The 16,464-nt window shown below is 42.7% G+C and overlaps 1 protein-coding gene across 2 annotated transcripts in view; it reads left to right on the forward strand.

The window, feature by feature from the left end:
* The window catches only part of tom1 (target of myb1 membrane trafficking protein), a 97,221-nt gene that overhangs the window by 53,629 nt on the left and 27,128 nt on the right, over positions 1 to 16,464 (forward strand). For both annotated transcript variants that reach the window (XM_068019389.1, XM_068019390.1), the window contains exons 5-11: positions 328 to 462; positions 5,207 to 5,335; positions 6,387 to 6,503; positions 7,660 to 7,793; positions 9,617 to 9,656; positions 10,299 to 10,410; positions 12,036 to 12,165. In XM_068019389.1, the coding sequence (XP_067875490.1) occupies positions 328 to 462; positions 5,207 to 5,335; positions 6,387 to 6,503; positions 7,660 to 7,793; positions 9,617 to 9,656; positions 10,299 to 10,410; positions 12,036 to 12,165 (797 nt within the window). The remainder of the gene's footprint in view (positions 1 to 327; positions 463 to 5,206; positions 5,336 to 6,386; positions 6,504 to 7,659; positions 7,794 to 9,616; positions 9,657 to 10,298; positions 10,411 to 12,035; positions 12,166 to 16,464) is intronic.

Raw genomic sequence — 16,464 nt, forward strand, 5'->3', positions numbered from 1 at the left:
ACCTGCAAGTCTTTTGGCTTGTGGGAGGAAACCGGAGCACCCGGAGAAAACCCACGCAGACACAGGGAGAACTTGCAAACTCCACACAGGCAGTACCCGGAATCGAACCCAGGTCCCTGGAGCTGTGAGGCTGCGGTGCTAACCACTGCGCCACTGTGCCGCCCTTGGATAGTTCTTTCAGAGCGCTGGCACAGGCACGATGGACCGAATGACCACCTGTGCCATATGAAGCGTCCGTGCCATTATGAGAGATGGGGAGAAAATTGAGAACAGGCCTGTATTTAATGACATAAAATGTTAATGGTATGTTTTTAATGTTGGACACAGGCTTGGGCTGATGCTTTTCGGAGTACTCCGGACCTCACTGGGGTAGTGACTGTGTATGAAGAACTGAGAAGGAAGGGGCTTGAGTTCCCCATGACCGATCTTGATGCACTGTCTCCCATCCACACGCCTCAGAGAGTAAGTATGAATTGTGGTCCATTTATTGCACCGTTGTTGTTTTTATTCAGCGAGGTAAATGATTAAAATCTTTAAAGTTGTTTTTAACAGTGACTCAGAGTATCATGATGTTTTAAGTCTTAGGCAACATAATCTATTCTAATGCAGCTCTTTGCTGACATAAGCTGGCCGGTGATTTAGACATTAGATTCTGTCATTTCTGACTCTGGAATCCTTTCAGAGCTGTGTTAGCAGTGCAAACTTAATTGGTGAGATTCAAACAAGGAGTTACGGAAATGTTGTCTCCCAAATTTGCAACCAACAATTCATTCAAGGTCTTTAGAGGAATGGAATGTTGGAGATGGAGCAGTAATTTGCCAAGGACAAAAGAGGTCAAGGGTGAGTTTTTTGTTTTGAGGAGAGGGATGGTGACAGCCCTTTTGAAAGGAGGAAGGCAATACCTGAGGAGAGGGAGCCATTTATAATAGTTAGTATGGGACCAGAATGAGAAGTTAGGTAATCAGTAGTTTCATTGAAATGAGGGTAAATGAGCAGGCGGTGGGTCTCATGGATGAGATGAGCTTGGAGAGAGTATTGGGGAGAGATTAGAAAAAATGTATGTTGAAGGCGAGGGTATGGAGGAAGCGAGGGGGAAGTTTGGCTTAGGAAAGGGTTGTGGCACAGGCAAGAAATTTTTGAGCTCCTTGCACTTGGATGTGAGGGAGCAGGAGAGAGAGGGGATTAAGGAGGCAGTTGGTCCTTGGGGTTGCGTGGGTGGGGGGGGTGGTGGGGGAGGTGGTGGGTGGGGGGATAAGGAGCTAGAGTTTTTGCTTTCCGGGAAAATCCTGGAGTAAAAAGTGATTTTTGCAAGAGGAAAACAATGCCCAAGATGGTCTGAGGGCTCTCTGTTTTTGCTTGTCTTTTCCAGTCCTACTCAGGCCCCCTTTCCCAACTCTCTTTTTCCGGTAGATGAATGACTGTATTGGTGCCGTTTCCTGCTCTCTCCCAGAACTGGAAAACTTCATCAACTTTGCTTCCAATTTCCACCCTTCTCTTAGCTTCACATAGTCCATCACTGACACTTTCCTTCCCTTCCTCGACATCTCTGTTCTGGGAATAGGCTGTCTACTAATATTCGTAATAAGTCCACCGACTCCCACAGCTACCTCACACTACCTGCCTCCAGTAAGGACTCCATACCATTCTCCCAGTTTCTCCATCACATCTGTTCTGATGACGCAACCTTCCACCACAGTGGTTCTGATATGTCTTCCTTTTCCCTCGACCAAGAATTCTCTTCCCCGCCACCCCCCACCCCTCCCCACCCTTTACTATGGTTGACAGGGCCCTTGATTGTGTCTGACCCATTTCCCGACTTCTGCTCTCACCCCTACCCCTTCCTTCCAGAACCGTGATAGGCTTCCCCTTGCCCTCACTTTCCACCACACCGGCCTCCACATCCAAAGGATCATACTCTGCCACCACCAAACGCATCTTCCCCTCCCCTGTCAGCATTTTGAAGGGACTGCTCCTTCCATGACACCCTGGTCTACTCCTCCATCGCCCCAACACCTCATCCCTTTCCCATGGCATCTTCCCATGCAATCGCAGGAGGTGTAACACCTGCCTTTTTACCTCCTCTCTGCTTACTAGTCAAGGCCCCAAACACTCCTTCCAGACCTTCAGTTTAGTATACTGTATTCACTGCTCACAATGCAGTTTCCTGTACATTGGGGAGACCAAACACAGATTGGGTGACCGCGTTGCGGAAGACCTCTGCTCAGTCTGTAAGCATGACCTCAAGCTTCCGGTTGCTTGCCATTTTAATTCACCCCCTTGCTTTCATGCCCACATTTCTGTGCTTGACCTGCTGCAGTGTTCCAGTCAAGCTCAATGCAAGCTTGAGGAACAGCATCTCATCTTCCGATGAGGCATTCTACAGACTTCTAGACTCAACATTGAGTGAACAATTTCAGACAATGACTGCCATTTTGATGTTTTTTTTTAACCATGTGCTGGTCTTAAACTTGTTTTTCAAGTTTCTGCTTCTGGACAGAGCTGTTCATTATTCTGCCATTAACACACTCTATGGACAAACTCTTTGTCTTTTACTATTATCACCACTCCCTTTGCCTTTTATTCCATGACATCTTTGTCATTTAATCTCTCCCACACTATTGCAGACCTTCCCTTTTGTTGTTCTTCCCCCCCCCCCCCCCCCCCCCGCCCACTGCCGCCTGCCCCCTTCACTTGCTCAAAACCTATTGTATTTCTAACCTTTGCCAGTTCTGATGACAGGTCATCGACTTGAAACGCTAACTCTGTTTCTCTCTCCACAGATGCTGCCAGATCTGCTGAGTATTTCCAGCACTTGCTGCTTTTATTTCAGTGCCCAATAGTGTTTGATGTGGTCCAGCCAGATCTGGCAGTGGATGGTTAAACCAGTTGTGCACCAGATGCTTTATCCCCTGTGGGCTTGAGGGTATAATTAAGAAGCTTGTAGATGATTTTAAAAAATTGTCCATGTGGTTGATAATGAAAAAAGCTGTAGACTACAGGAAGATATCAATGCACTGGTCAGGTGGGCAGAGTAGTGGCAAATGGAGTTCAATCTGGAGAAATGTGAGGTAATGCATTTGGGGAAAGCTAACAAGGCAAGAGAATACACAATAAATGGTAGGATACTGAGAAGTGTAGAGGAACAGAGGGACCTTGGAATGTAGGTCCACAGATCCCTGAAGGTATTCGACAGGTAGATAAGGTGGTCAAGAAGGCATATGCGATACTTTCATTATTAGCCGAGGCATAGAATGCAAGATCTGGGAGGTTATGCTGGAACTGTATAAAGCACTAGTTAGGCAACAGCTGGAGTGCAGTTCTGGTCCCCGCACTAAGAGAAAGATGTGGTTGCATTCGAGAGGGTACAGAGGAGATTTACGGGGATGTTGCCTGGACTGGAGAATTTTAGTCATGGGGAAAGATTTGGATAGGCTAGGGTTGTTTACTTTGGAACAGAGCAGAGAAGGTTGAGGGAGTCCTAATTGAAGTGTATAAAATTATGAGGGGTCTAGATAGAGTGGATAGAAAGACCCTATTCCCCTTAGATTAGGGACCCATAACCAGGGGACATAGATTTAGCATAGGTGGTTTAGAGGGGATTAGAGGAGATTGTTTTCACCCAGAGGTGGTGGGGATCTGGAACTCGCTGCCTGAAAGGGTGGTAGAAGCAGAAACACTCACAACATTTAAAAAAAATACTTGAACTGCTGTAACTTACAAGTCCATGGATCAGGAGTTGGAAGTGGTATTAGGCTGAATGGCTACTAGTTGGTTGGTGCAGAAATGATGGCCCCCTTCCGTGCTGTAAATTTCTGATTCTATGATGGGTGCCAGACCAGGAGGAAGACCCAAGATGACAGTGAGATATTCTGGGGCCAACGGTATCAAAGGTGCAGGTGAGGGACTGGTTGAGCTCATCAGCAACTGCAGAAGTGTTGTGACATACAGAGGCCAAAAGGCTAAAGCAAGTTTGAAAGTGAAGTTCTCAATGACTTGGAGAGTGTTTGTAGGGATGGACACAGATTGAATTGGGGTTGGAATTGGCCATGCCTATGGTTCAAATGATGGAGAGGACATGTGAGATGGCAAGGCTGAGGGGGTGGCTGTAAATATGAGTAAGAGAGTTTATATGGACGGTGACAATATGGAAGGAGAGGAGAGCAATGGAATTGGAGGAGATAGCGCAAGATGAAATGAAGATTCAAGTCACTGAAGCTGGGACGTCGCTTAGTGCAGAGGCTGAAGAAGGATATCTGGTTTGAGGCCTAGAATGGAAGAGAACCAGGATTGCATGTTTCTCAATTATGAAGCTTCCATTATTTTGCCAATGTGAGTCTGTGACTTCCTCCTCTTGAAGTACATCAGCACCAGCAGTCTTATTCTGGAACGTGTTGTGCCTAAACCAGGAATGTTCCAATTTATATAACTTCCAGGAATGACTGAACAAGTGGGACTCTTCACTAGAAAAGAGAAGGCTGAGGATGTAGAGAAGATGTTTCCACTTGTGGGGAGACAAAAACTACAGGCTAAAAATATAAGATAATCACTAATAAAGGTACTATATTGACCAAACTACACAGATTTGAAACCTGGTTTCTGCTCAATTAATTCATCTGCAGTGTGTGGAGCTACAGTTGATCTGTGCCTTTGTGCTGGGGAGGGGAAAGAATCTTTTCGGATTCTTGCTCCTGATTGCTATCCAGTGACCGCTACAGGAAATTTCACATGGACATCAGGTGAAGACATTATTTGAGTTAGCAGTGATATTTGCTGCCCTGTTACTATGGTAGGGAGCCAGACCTTGTGGAACCATCTCTGGCAACTTGGGGTGCTGAGGCTTTTGTGTTCCTAATGCCACCTGGCTCAGATTGACTAGCTCAGCACAGATCAGGGATCCAAGTAAGCACTTTTCTGGTTAGTATGGTTCAGCTAATTTATTGGATGACCTTGCTGAGCCATTGGGGAGCCTCTTAAAATTTTCATAATCTTTTGCAGTATAGAGTGAGAAGTACTTACTTTCCTACAAGTGGCCAGCATAATTTGGGAGCAATGGTTAAACATTGTACAGCTTCCATTTATTCAAAATGTATGTCTATTCATTTTGTCGCGTTGCTACCCCGAACAGTAATTCTGGAAACTTGTCATTATCCGCTGGACTCATCCTTCAGCGTACAAATGTTCATTTTGCTCTTGTTTTATTTTTCAGACTATTCCTGAAGTCGACCCAGCGGTCATACAAAATTCTGTCCCAGCGCAGCCAGCGGTGTTCCCAGTCTCTGAGCAGCCCATCCCAGCAGTGGCCACAGAAGGTGCAATAACTCCCTCCCTCGAACAGGTAAAATCAACTCAACCCCTACCCCAAGTCCAACACCAGAACTGCAGTCATATTTCACTGTTGACACACAGCAAATTATGCAGCTGGCTTGAGATTCTTCTGCTTAATAAGTGCCTCTTTTTTGCATTTCCTTCCCTTAAGGGAAAACCACAGTCATAGGAGGGAAAGTCCTTTCAATTGAAACAATCTTTCACCATTCCCTCCCCCTCCACAAGAAGAAAATTTTTTCTCTACTATTTATTATATGGTACCAAGGATGAAGAACCTCAGTTATGTGACAAAACTAGAATAATTGGATTGTTCTCCCTATGGAAGAGAACGTTAAGGGAAGATTTGATCGAGGTATTCAAAATTATGAAGTATTTTGATAGAGTAAACAAGGAGAAACTTTCCAGTGGGAGACATGATGTGAGGGCAAAATCTTCTACGCTGAATTGTTATGATCTGGAACACACTGTCTGAAAGGGTAGTGGAAGCAGATTCAATAATAACTTGCAAAGGGAGCCAGATAGAGAACATTTGCAAGGCTGTGGGGAAAGAGCAGGGGAATGGAACTAATGGGATAGCTTTTTCAAAGAACCAGCATATGTATGATGGGCCAAATGACCACCTGTGCTGTATGAGTTTATGATTCTATAATTGAAAGGGGCACACTGCTGGATGACTGAGACTTGTTTTGATGACTTTGCCGCCTTCCTCCCCTTCTACCAACTAAAACAGAATAGTCGCCTGAAATGCTTCATTGTCAACAATCCTTACAGTGCAAAGTCATGTTTCATTATTGGGGCCAGTAATTGAGATATAATTGTATGGAGACATAGCTATTGAGAAACTCTAGCTGCCATTGCACAAAATGAAACTTAACAATTGTTGAGTAATTGCCAAAGGAGACACTGTACTATTAGTCGTTTTTAATGAAGGCAAGCAAATATCAAATGGTTTGTCATTCAGTTGCCACCTGCTGGTGGCAGTTAGAATAACGCAGCTGCACCAGTCAAAATCTGCTTCATTATCCTTGACTTTTAGACTAGATTTTAAATGTGTTTTGCAGGTCGCTAAACTGCGGAGTGAACTGGATGTTGTTGATGGTAACGTAAAGGTGATGTCTGAAATGCTAACGGAGATGGTGCCAGGTCAAGAAGATACCTCCGACCTTGAACTACTACAGGTGAAGCAATGTTTTAAGATAGGAACAGGAGTAGGCCATTCAACCACTCGAGCCTATTCGGCCATGCTGTTAGATTACGGCTTACCCGTATCGCAACTTAATTTACCCATCTTTGCACCATATCCCTTGATTATAAGTCTGTACTGGACGGGGGTGGAAAAACATCATGGTCCATCTGGCCAGTTCCATAGTTCAAAAGAAAATCATCTATGCTTTCACTCCCCTCAATCAATTCTGTTGTGCAAAAGAACTAGCTTCTTTCCTCTTTGTTGTCACCATCTCCTTTGATGGTCTGTTCCACACATTGTGTCTAGTAGCTAAATCTGTGCTATCCACTTCCCTCTTCTGACTTGCATCTATGCCCTTGAGTTCAGTTTACTTGCATCCCTTGACATCTTTCATCTTTGATGGTTTTAGCTATAATACGCTAAGCCATCTTTTGTGTATTAGTGATCCATGCCTAAAACTTAATGATCAGATGATTAGTCTTCACCTTGCACCAATTAAAACATCAAGTTCCTAAACAAATATGTTTGTACTTCTAATCCCCCAAGTTCTGACTTCATGGTAAATGGAAACTTGGAACAGGTGAGGAGGAAGAGGTGAACGGAAGGTAACACTAAATGTGCAAAACTTGCTCTCGTGGCAATTGAGCACTATTCAAATAGAAAGTATTTGGGCATTCCCCCAATGGCACAGCAAGTTAAGTGAGAGTGTAGCTGAGCCATAGAAACTAGTAAGTTCCTGAATTCAGTTCCTATTCCATTCAAACTTGATTGATGTCAGTGGTAAGGGGCTATTCTTAGCCTGAGTCCCATGAGGTTAATTAGGTGAAAATTGACCTTATTAATTGTCTCCAGTAGCTGCAGCTGCATTAGGTGAGGACAGGTTCGGGCTCAAGTGTGATGCTTTCCACAGTTGACTAGTCTGCTGACGTTGTAAAGGAAAAATAGCCACTTGGGTGAAGGCGACTGGCATTCTTAGAACAAGGAGTCCAGACTTTCAGGAGGGAAAAGAATTTGCAAAAAGGAAAGTTGGTTTAATATTTAAACGTCCACCTTGAGAAAACTCGCCTTTTGTCTGCCCTGTTTACAGAAAATACAACTGCTGTTTAATACTTTAGCTGTTTTATAGAATTGCACCTTTTCTACACCAGGAGCTGAACAGAACATGTCGAGCAATGCAGCAGAGGATTCTGGAGCTCATCTCGAGAGTCAGCAATGAGCAGGTGACAGAAGATCTATTGCACGTTAATGACAACCTCAATAACATATTCCTCCGATATGACAGGTAATCTATAGTGCATTTTTCAAGTACCTTGCATGGTCCCTTGCATTCAAAGAATTTTCATGTATATAATGCCTTTCATGACTTCTGGATGTCCCAAAGCACTTTACAGCAAGTTACAGTTTATAATTTAGGAAATGCGACATCCAATTAAATTGCCCCTAGTATAGGTAGGTGGTAAGGAAATATAGGGACAGGTGATGATGTGGTAGGAATATGGAATTAGTGTAGGATTAGTATAAATGGGTGGTTGATGGTCGGCACAGACTCGGTGGGCCGAAGGGCCTGTTTCAGTGCAGTATCTCTAAATCAAAAAATCAAATTAGTGCTCAGTAAAATCCCTCAAATAGTAATGTGATGATGATCAGATAATCTGTTTTAGTGATGTTGGTTGAGGGATAAATATTGGCCGGGACTGGAGAGACCTCTCCCGCACTCCTTTTGAAATAGTGCTATGGGATCTTTTATGCCCACCTGAGAGGGCAGACCAGGCCTTGGTTTGTCTTATCTGAAAAACTGCACCTCTGACAGTGCGGCACTCCCTCAGTACTGCATTGGAGTGCTATCCCAGATTGTGCTTGTGGGATTTGAACCCATGGCCTTCTGACTGAGTGGCAAGAGTGCTACTCATTGAGCCGCTACAGTTTTTATGTACTTAATATTTTGTGTGTTTAGGTGGAGTTGGGCATGTGCAACTAGTACATATGTCACACCAAAGATTCTGCATTTCGATAAAATGGCAAATCACTGGTTAGGCCTCAGCTAGAATGTGTCTAATACTGGGTGCCACATTTTAGAAAGGATGTAGAGGCTTTAGAGAGGGTGCATAGGAGATTTATTAGACTGATAGGAGGGATGAGGGCTTTCAGTTCTATGGAGCAAGTAGTGAAGCTAGAATTGTTGTCCTTGGAGCAGAGAAGATTAAAAGGCAATCGAATAGAGGTGCTCAAAATTATGAGTTTTGATTGAATAGGTAGGGAACTGGCAGGAGGTTTGGTAACTAGAGGTCACAGATTTAAGATATTGGCAAAGGAACTGGGTGGAGTGAATGAGGGGAATTTATTTTTATTTAGTAAGTTATGAATTGGAATGTGATGGCTACAAGGGTAGTGGAAGCAGATTCAGTAGTAATTTTCAAAGAGTAATTGGATAAATACTTGAAGGGAGAGTAAAGGCAGGGATGTGGGACTAATGGGATAGTTCCTTCAGCGAGCTGGAAAAGGCACGATGGACTGAATGACCGCTTTCTGTGCTGTTAATCTATATTGATGTTGTACAAAGCTGTAGGTGTGTGATGTTTGTGCCTGAAATTCCCCTCATGAAGTTCCTGATTATATAGGGGAAATTCTTGACCCAAGAAGAGGAGGTTTCCCACCGGACAGAAACTACTGCTCCCTTCACATAGGTTTCAGATGAATGTGAAATCTTTTTTTCATGTCTCTCACTTGCCATAGCCTGCATTTTGGTGCATTGCCAAGTATTGTTTAATTTTTAATACCCAATATGCCTAGACTGTAAATTTTTCACAAACATTATGTATCTGGTCAAGAATTTTGAAAGACTTGTTGAAAATTAATAGTGCTTTCAGAATCTGCTTCTGATTTGACAAAGTTTTAGGGACTGGAAACTCTCAGCCTCTCCTCTTAGAAGCATAAAAAGAAGCAGTAGGCCATTTGGCCCATCGTATCTATCAGCCCTTTGCAAGAACTATCCCATTAATCCAACTCCCTTGATCTTTCCCCATAACCCTGAAAATTTGCCCCTTCAAGTATTTATCTAGTGGTTTATACCTTGTGCCTACTTCACTGATTCTATCTTTTTTTCAGGTTTGAAAGATTCAGAACTGGGCAGAATGTTGCTAATCGAGTGAGTACAGTTCAACTCTTGGAATAAAGTCAACTGATCTTCTAGTTTGAGTCACTGCAAGCACATGGCATTTGTCATGTGTATCTCAGGCAAAAAGTAGATGACATTGTGTGTATGTCGCTTGAAGTGTGAAGCAGATCTGTTCTGTGTGTGATGCAAGATTTCAGTGCAGTTGTTTTGGATCCTAGAGCAAATGATTTAAGGTAATCGGCAAATAAGCCTGGAGGAGGGTGGGGATTGGGCATAATTGGATAGGTCTTTTAAAGAGCCAATACAAGCACAATGTGCTGAGTGCCCTCCTTCTGTGCTGTATGAATTCTATGACTTGGCATCCCACTGGCAGTCAGTAACATTCAGCATTTCAGTCAACTAATTCACATGTAAGTTGTGCCAACTTGAGAGAATCCGATACGGGAGAAATCAGCCCTTGGCATCCACAGGCACAAAACCTACTTCCTTTTCAGACTGATAGGGTGCATCTTCCCAACTTCATGACATCCCATATCTCTTCCACACTTGCAGGGTTCCCACATATTTGATCTCTTGGCTTTAGAATTCACCTGTCGGTACATTTCCTCTTAAGTTAGCTTTGCATTAGACTGCCAGTATGTCTTAATAAGTTAATTCTCTCTCTTTCTCAAGGTGCCCAGTGGTTCAGAGAATGCAGACAATTTAATAAATCTTACACCAAGCTCTCCAGCTGTTGTCACCCCGGTGACTGCTTCTAATCTCTCAACGCAGATGGCAGGGCTCAGTAAGTATTGGTTCTCAATTGGTTATTAACATTGAGTAGGGAGAAAAAGACTGCATGACCTCTCTTTTTTTTTATAGTTTCACAGGCAGCAATACCTGTCTGATACATCATACAGGTGACTGTTCTCTGCTTTTGAGTCTGGACAGTATCTGTGGGAACTATTACAGCCAAGTCTGATCCTGTGTTTTTACTGTTCCTGGAACTAGTCACCTGCTTGGTAATTCATTTTGAGGTCCTGATTTGTTTTTAGTCTATTTCCTTCCCCAGTGCAGAATGTTGAATCTGCTCCACCTTCAAATTAGTTAAAATTTCAAGTAATCAAACCAATTATAAGGCACTGAAATTGGACATTGGTTGAAGATTGCATAGATGTACATGGGTATACAGCACAGAAATAGGCCATGTGGCCCAGCTGGTCCATGCCCATAGGAGCCTCCTCCTACCCTCCCTTCATCTAACCCTATCAACGTATTCTTCTAATCCTTTCTCCCCTTGTGTTTATCTAGCTTCTTAAATGTATCTGTTCTATTCACTTCAACTACTCCTTGTGGTAACGAGTTCCACATCCTAACCACGCTCTGGGTAAAGAAGTTTCTCTTGATGACAGAAACTTCAATTGGATTACTTTAAATGGACAGCTTCTGTTTTAAGGCAAGCAATCCTACCACACTTTACTGTCTATCAACTGGTTTCTGGTGACTTCAGAGGGTCCTCTCACTGTTGTTGTACTCCTTTTTAAAAAGATCAAGTAGCATGAATTTCATTGAGACTTGAGGGCTGGAATGTTTGAACTGAGGGAGATGAAGGTAAGCAAAGGAACAGCAAAGTAGGTGCTGTCAACAAACCAGATTTCTCCCGTCCCAGCCCAGGGATATGGATGTAGCACCACCACTGTTGTCCTTGCAGATTGAGAACAAAAGCAGATTTTAAAACTTGACCTCCTTGGTGTTTATGGCTCAGTGCCCCACAGCATGGTGCATTTAACCACTGTGGTGATCACTTGCTGAGGTACAAGAGGACTGGAGACTGAGGAGTTGGTGACTTCAGAAAGACAGAATATTGGAAAAGATTGGGGGGTGGGGGGGATGCACCTGTTTCATGTTTTTTGGTAGAATTGCAATATTAATAACATTTGTATTAATGAATAACATAAGGAACATCTTTCCATTTGTCAAGGAGACCAAAGCTAGGGGTCATCAATATAAGATAGTCACTAATAAATCCAATAAGAATTGAAGAAACATCTTTACCAAAAAAAGTGATTAAAATGCGCAACTCGCTACCATAAGGAGTGGTTGAGATGAATAGTGTAAAAGCATGTAAGGGGAAGCTAGATAAACACATGAGGGAGAAAGGAATGGCAGGATAGGGTGAGATGAAAAGTATTGGAAGGAAGCTCGTATGGAGCACAAATGCTGGTATAGACCAATTGGGCCAAATGGCCTGTTGCTGTGCTGTAAATTATATGTAATAACTTTTTTTTAATAGAAACTGTCTCTAAACCAGTGAAAAGTTTCCTTTAAAGTTGAAAACTCGATCCAATTTCCCCGCTGTTGTGGAGAAATTGAGCTGTTCAAATTGAACTGTATTACATTGATTGTTCATTGGGATTTATGCATATTTAGGTGTTGCAGGAGATAGTGTGAGTGGAACACTGAAATCCTTGGACAACAACAGCCATCCAAAAAATGAGGAGGAAGAGTTCGACATGTTTGCACAGACCAGAAGCAACTCCTTGGCAGATCAGCGCAAGAAGTGAGTGGTCCATCTGGTGTATTACATATTGCTCTGTTTTATGACGTCCTGTCAGTTACATCAATTTAGAAGTTGAAACAAAAGCAGAAAATGCACAGCAAGTGCATTTGTATCGAAAGAGGAAAAGTAAATAGTTTAACATGCCTGAGACTGATCCCTAGTGAATGAGGACTGAATTCTTAGGAAAGATTGGAGGAATCTAGACACTCCATAATGAAAAGAGGCACTGAGATGGATTCTCAAATATTAATTTTAAAGTATATAGAAAAGTAAATTTGGGACACTATTTCAAACCAAACTGCACCAACAACAGCTTGCGTTTATTAGCGTTTTTAAACATAGGAAAACATCCCATGGCGCTTCACAGTAGTGTTATGAGACAATATTTGACACCAAGCCACACACAGAAATATTAGGACAGGTGACCAAAAGCTTGGTCAAGGAGATAGATTTTAAGGAGCCTCTTAAAGGAGGAGAGAGAGTGATAGAGAGGCAGAGAGGTTTAAGGAGGGAACTTCAGAGCTTAGGGCCTAGGCAGCTGAAAGAATGGTTGTCAGTGGTGGAGTGATGAAAATCGGTGATGCGCAAGGAGGCAGACTTGGAGGATCGCAGAGATCTCGGAGAATTGTAGGGCTGGTTGAGGTTACAGAGTCAGGGTAGGGTGAAGCCATGGAGGGATTTGAAAACTAGGATGAGAATTTTAAAATTGACGAGTTAACAGTATGATGAGAGGCATGACGGCAGCTTGCATTAAGGTAGAAAAATGTCTCAAGTGCTTCAGAGATGGTGATAAAAATGGATGCTGAATCTAAAGGAGGAGAGATTAGGAGGGGTGACTGGGAGCATGGTTGAAGAGAGAGTTTTAAGGACGGTGTTGGAATGGGAGAGAGATGTGGAAAGGTTGTAGGTGGCTGAAAGTACAGCTGCTAAAGGTGAGGCAAATGCGTATGAGCTTGGAACCAGAGGAGTGGAGTGCTTGGGAAGGACGGGATTGTAAGGTTTGAGGATGTTATAAAGAGAGGGAGGAATTTAAATACAAGAATGGGAATTTTAAATTTGAGTTATTGGGAATGGTGGGTAGTGCAGTGGGTTGTCGAGGGTGAGGGGCAAGTGAGATGGTGTGGGATAGAATATGGGCAGCAGAATTTTGGAAGGACTGAACTAGGTTGCCTACTCAGACGACATTAGTGTAATTGATTTGAAATGACAAAGGTTTGTGTGAGGCCTTCAGCTGGAGGTAGGATGAGGTGTGGGCACAGGTTCCAAATGCAGGCAATCAATTTCGGACTGATAGGAATTCTTCCCAGGCAAAATGATAAACACATGCAATGGATATCCAGGTAGTATAGTGGAGGTAAAAATTCTAGAACTATTTAAGAATAGCAAATGATGTGATGAGGGTCTATGGGGTTTTTTCTCTCCTGAATGGACAGGCCAAATAATGGCCTCACTCGTAGAATCATTCAGCACACAGGTGCCCTTTTGGTCATCGTGTCTGTGCCGACTCTTTGAAAAAGCTGTCCCAATAGTCCCACTCTTTTACCCATACCCCTTCAGCTGAGGCATAACGAGTGATTAATAAAGGTTTAGCATAATTTCCTTGCTTTTGTACATGCTATGCCTCCGTTTATATGTTTTTTTAACAGCCTTATGAATGTGTCCTGCCACTTTCAAGGCATTCTGCATGTGAACCACCAGATCTCTCCGTTCCGGCATCCCCATTAACATTTTATCATTTAACTGTGATTCAGTTGGTAGCACTTTCGCCTCTGAGTCAGATTGTTATGCATTCAAGCTCCTCTCCAGTGGCATGAGCACATAATCCAGGCTGACTTCAGTAGAGTACTTGCAGAGTGCTGCACTGTCTAAAGTGCTGTATTTGGATGAGAGTTTAAACCAAGGCAAAAGATCAAAGGGCAGTATCTGAAGAAGAGTAGGGGAGTTCTCCACAGTGTCCTGGTCGATATTTATCCTTAAGCCAATATCACAAAACCGTTATCTGGTCATCATAACATTGTTGTTTTTGGGAACTTGCTGTGTGCAAATTGGCTACCATGTTTTCCACATTACAATGGTGACTACACTTCAACAGTTCTTTATTGGCTGTCAAGTGTTTGGGATGTCTTGAGGTTCTATATAAATGCAAGTCTTTTTTCAAACAACAGAGAGGTGTCTGCCGAGCATTTCTTTTTCCATTAATTTTCTTCCTGTTCTTGGGTGTAGCTGCGCTGACACCAGACATACCTTATGCTAGGGTGTTGTTAACTAGCTAACTTATGCAAATTCAATGATCGTTAAGTGAGCAGACTCAAGCAGTGTTCCATTAATTTAAAGTACTTGGAGCCAAGTTAATTTTACTATCAAAATAATGTCTCTTGAACTAACAGTTCTTGAGCCCAATCTTCCCAGGTCAAATCCAAATTCTCTTACAAAAGTGCAGTCGGATAAGCGATTAGAATATAAGATTATATCTTGTATCCTGTAGCTGTTATCACTGTCCATAAATGGCAGGTTCAGCATGACCTGATCAGGCCTTGTTTACTTGCAATTTTGTCTTAAAACTGCAAATCACATGAGGGGTGAGTAATTTATAATATTTCTATTGCTTAATGTAGCTGAAGACTGCTTCACTTCATCATTTTTTCCTTCCCCATTCTCAGCCTCATTTATCTCCCCTTCCCAAGTTCACCAGACATTAAGTCTTAACAACAAAAGATGATTTCTCTCTGCATCTGGAGCATGCAGTGTTATCTGCCTTGGTGAGGCCCAGTCTAGTATTTCAACAGAGAAAGCAAATTCATGAAATCCTGCACTGGAAGATGTTGGATGGATTGCAGCTCTGCAACTCAACCCAGCGGAGCCATCACTCTCTGTGCAACGTGGTCATAATCTGGAATCAACTTGGAAAGAATATTGTTGCAATACAAGCAGAACCAAGAGCCAGCAGCAACAGGAGGATAACGCATTAGATCGCTGCCTTTTGGCATGAGCTTCAGACAGAGGTTTGAATTCCACAGCCAGTGAGAGATGCCAGCTGGATCATTTTGCAGCATTACTCTTTAATGAAGGAGTATATGTCTCGCAGATGTCAGTGAGGGGTGAATAATTTTTCCCCTGATGTATGAGGCAGAATTCCAAACCAGCAAAAAAAAAAAATCTACATTGGAAGTAAGCAACTACACGACAGTTATAAATTACAACATAAGCCTCAACCAATTAGAATGAGAATCCAATGCCGCCATTTAATCCCAACACCTCAAAAAAAAAGTGAACTTCAACCCTACACGCAGGACCTGTCTAAAGTGTCAAACTTCAAAAAAATACTTTTTCTTTATATTTTAAACTTAAGTAACAATTAGGATAGAGGAAATTGGTAATATTGATCTAAATACCGTAGGTTTTATTTCAAAACTTAGGAACAAGAAAGGAAGTTAGGCAAAATATGTTCTCACCCAAAGACAGTTGTGGAATAAGTTACCAAATATGGCATTTGAGAGGGCAGAGGGACAGAATACCCAATGGTTCTCAATTCTGTAGGAACTGCTGGATTCTGATGCTCTTCCAATGTGATCGTCTTGTTTCCATGTGAATAACTATTACCATTTCCTGATGTAGAAAGACTACTCATGATCAGCTAAATGAGAAGAATACTTTGCAGTCAGGTTGTAATATTGCAGCAGCTGGTTATGCCCTATATGGCAGTACCACAATCCTGGTCCTAGCTACAGGAAATGGAGTCAGTAACTCCATGCTGGATCCAGCCATTGGGAAATTGATATTGGTGGGAAAGAATATCCCCATGAAGAAGGGGAATATGTGCTAGTCATCAAGAAAGAAATTATTTGTGGACCATATTGTCCAGGCTTAAACAATGGTGACTGGACAAAGTACTCCTAGTGCCAGGCGTGTTCCCTCCAATTTCCCTACGCTATGTGCGGCCTGTTTGCTGCACTGAGCAGTCCTGTTAAGATTGCTGCACGGCACACACATGCACACATCTTAATGGGACCACTTCTTGTGTGCAGCCTGTTTGTCTCCTGTGTGGTAAATTCTGGACTGCTGTGCAACCAGGCAGTAAGCAGGTCTGTGAGGAGGTAGAGGTGGTTAGGGGCTAATTGTAGACTGTGAACTTCAGTAAAATAAACAACACTAAAGAGTTTCGTGCCTTTGCTTTCTCTGCTAGAGTACTAGGCTGAAACCCAACCGAGATATTCAAATGGCATTCTAAACTTTAATCGAAGCTTTAATGTTTTGTGAGAAAGCTGTGATCCTTGGTGCGGTTTTAAATAATGCATCAAA

Source organism: Heterodontus francisci, chromosome 41 (genome assembly GCF_036365525.1).
Source record: "Heterodontus francisci isolate sHetFra1 chromosome 41, sHetFra1.hap1, whole genome shotgun sequence".
NCBI classification, from domain to species: Eukaryota; Metazoa; Chordata; class Chondrichthyes; order Heterodontiformes; family Heterodontidae; genus Heterodontus; species Heterodontus francisci.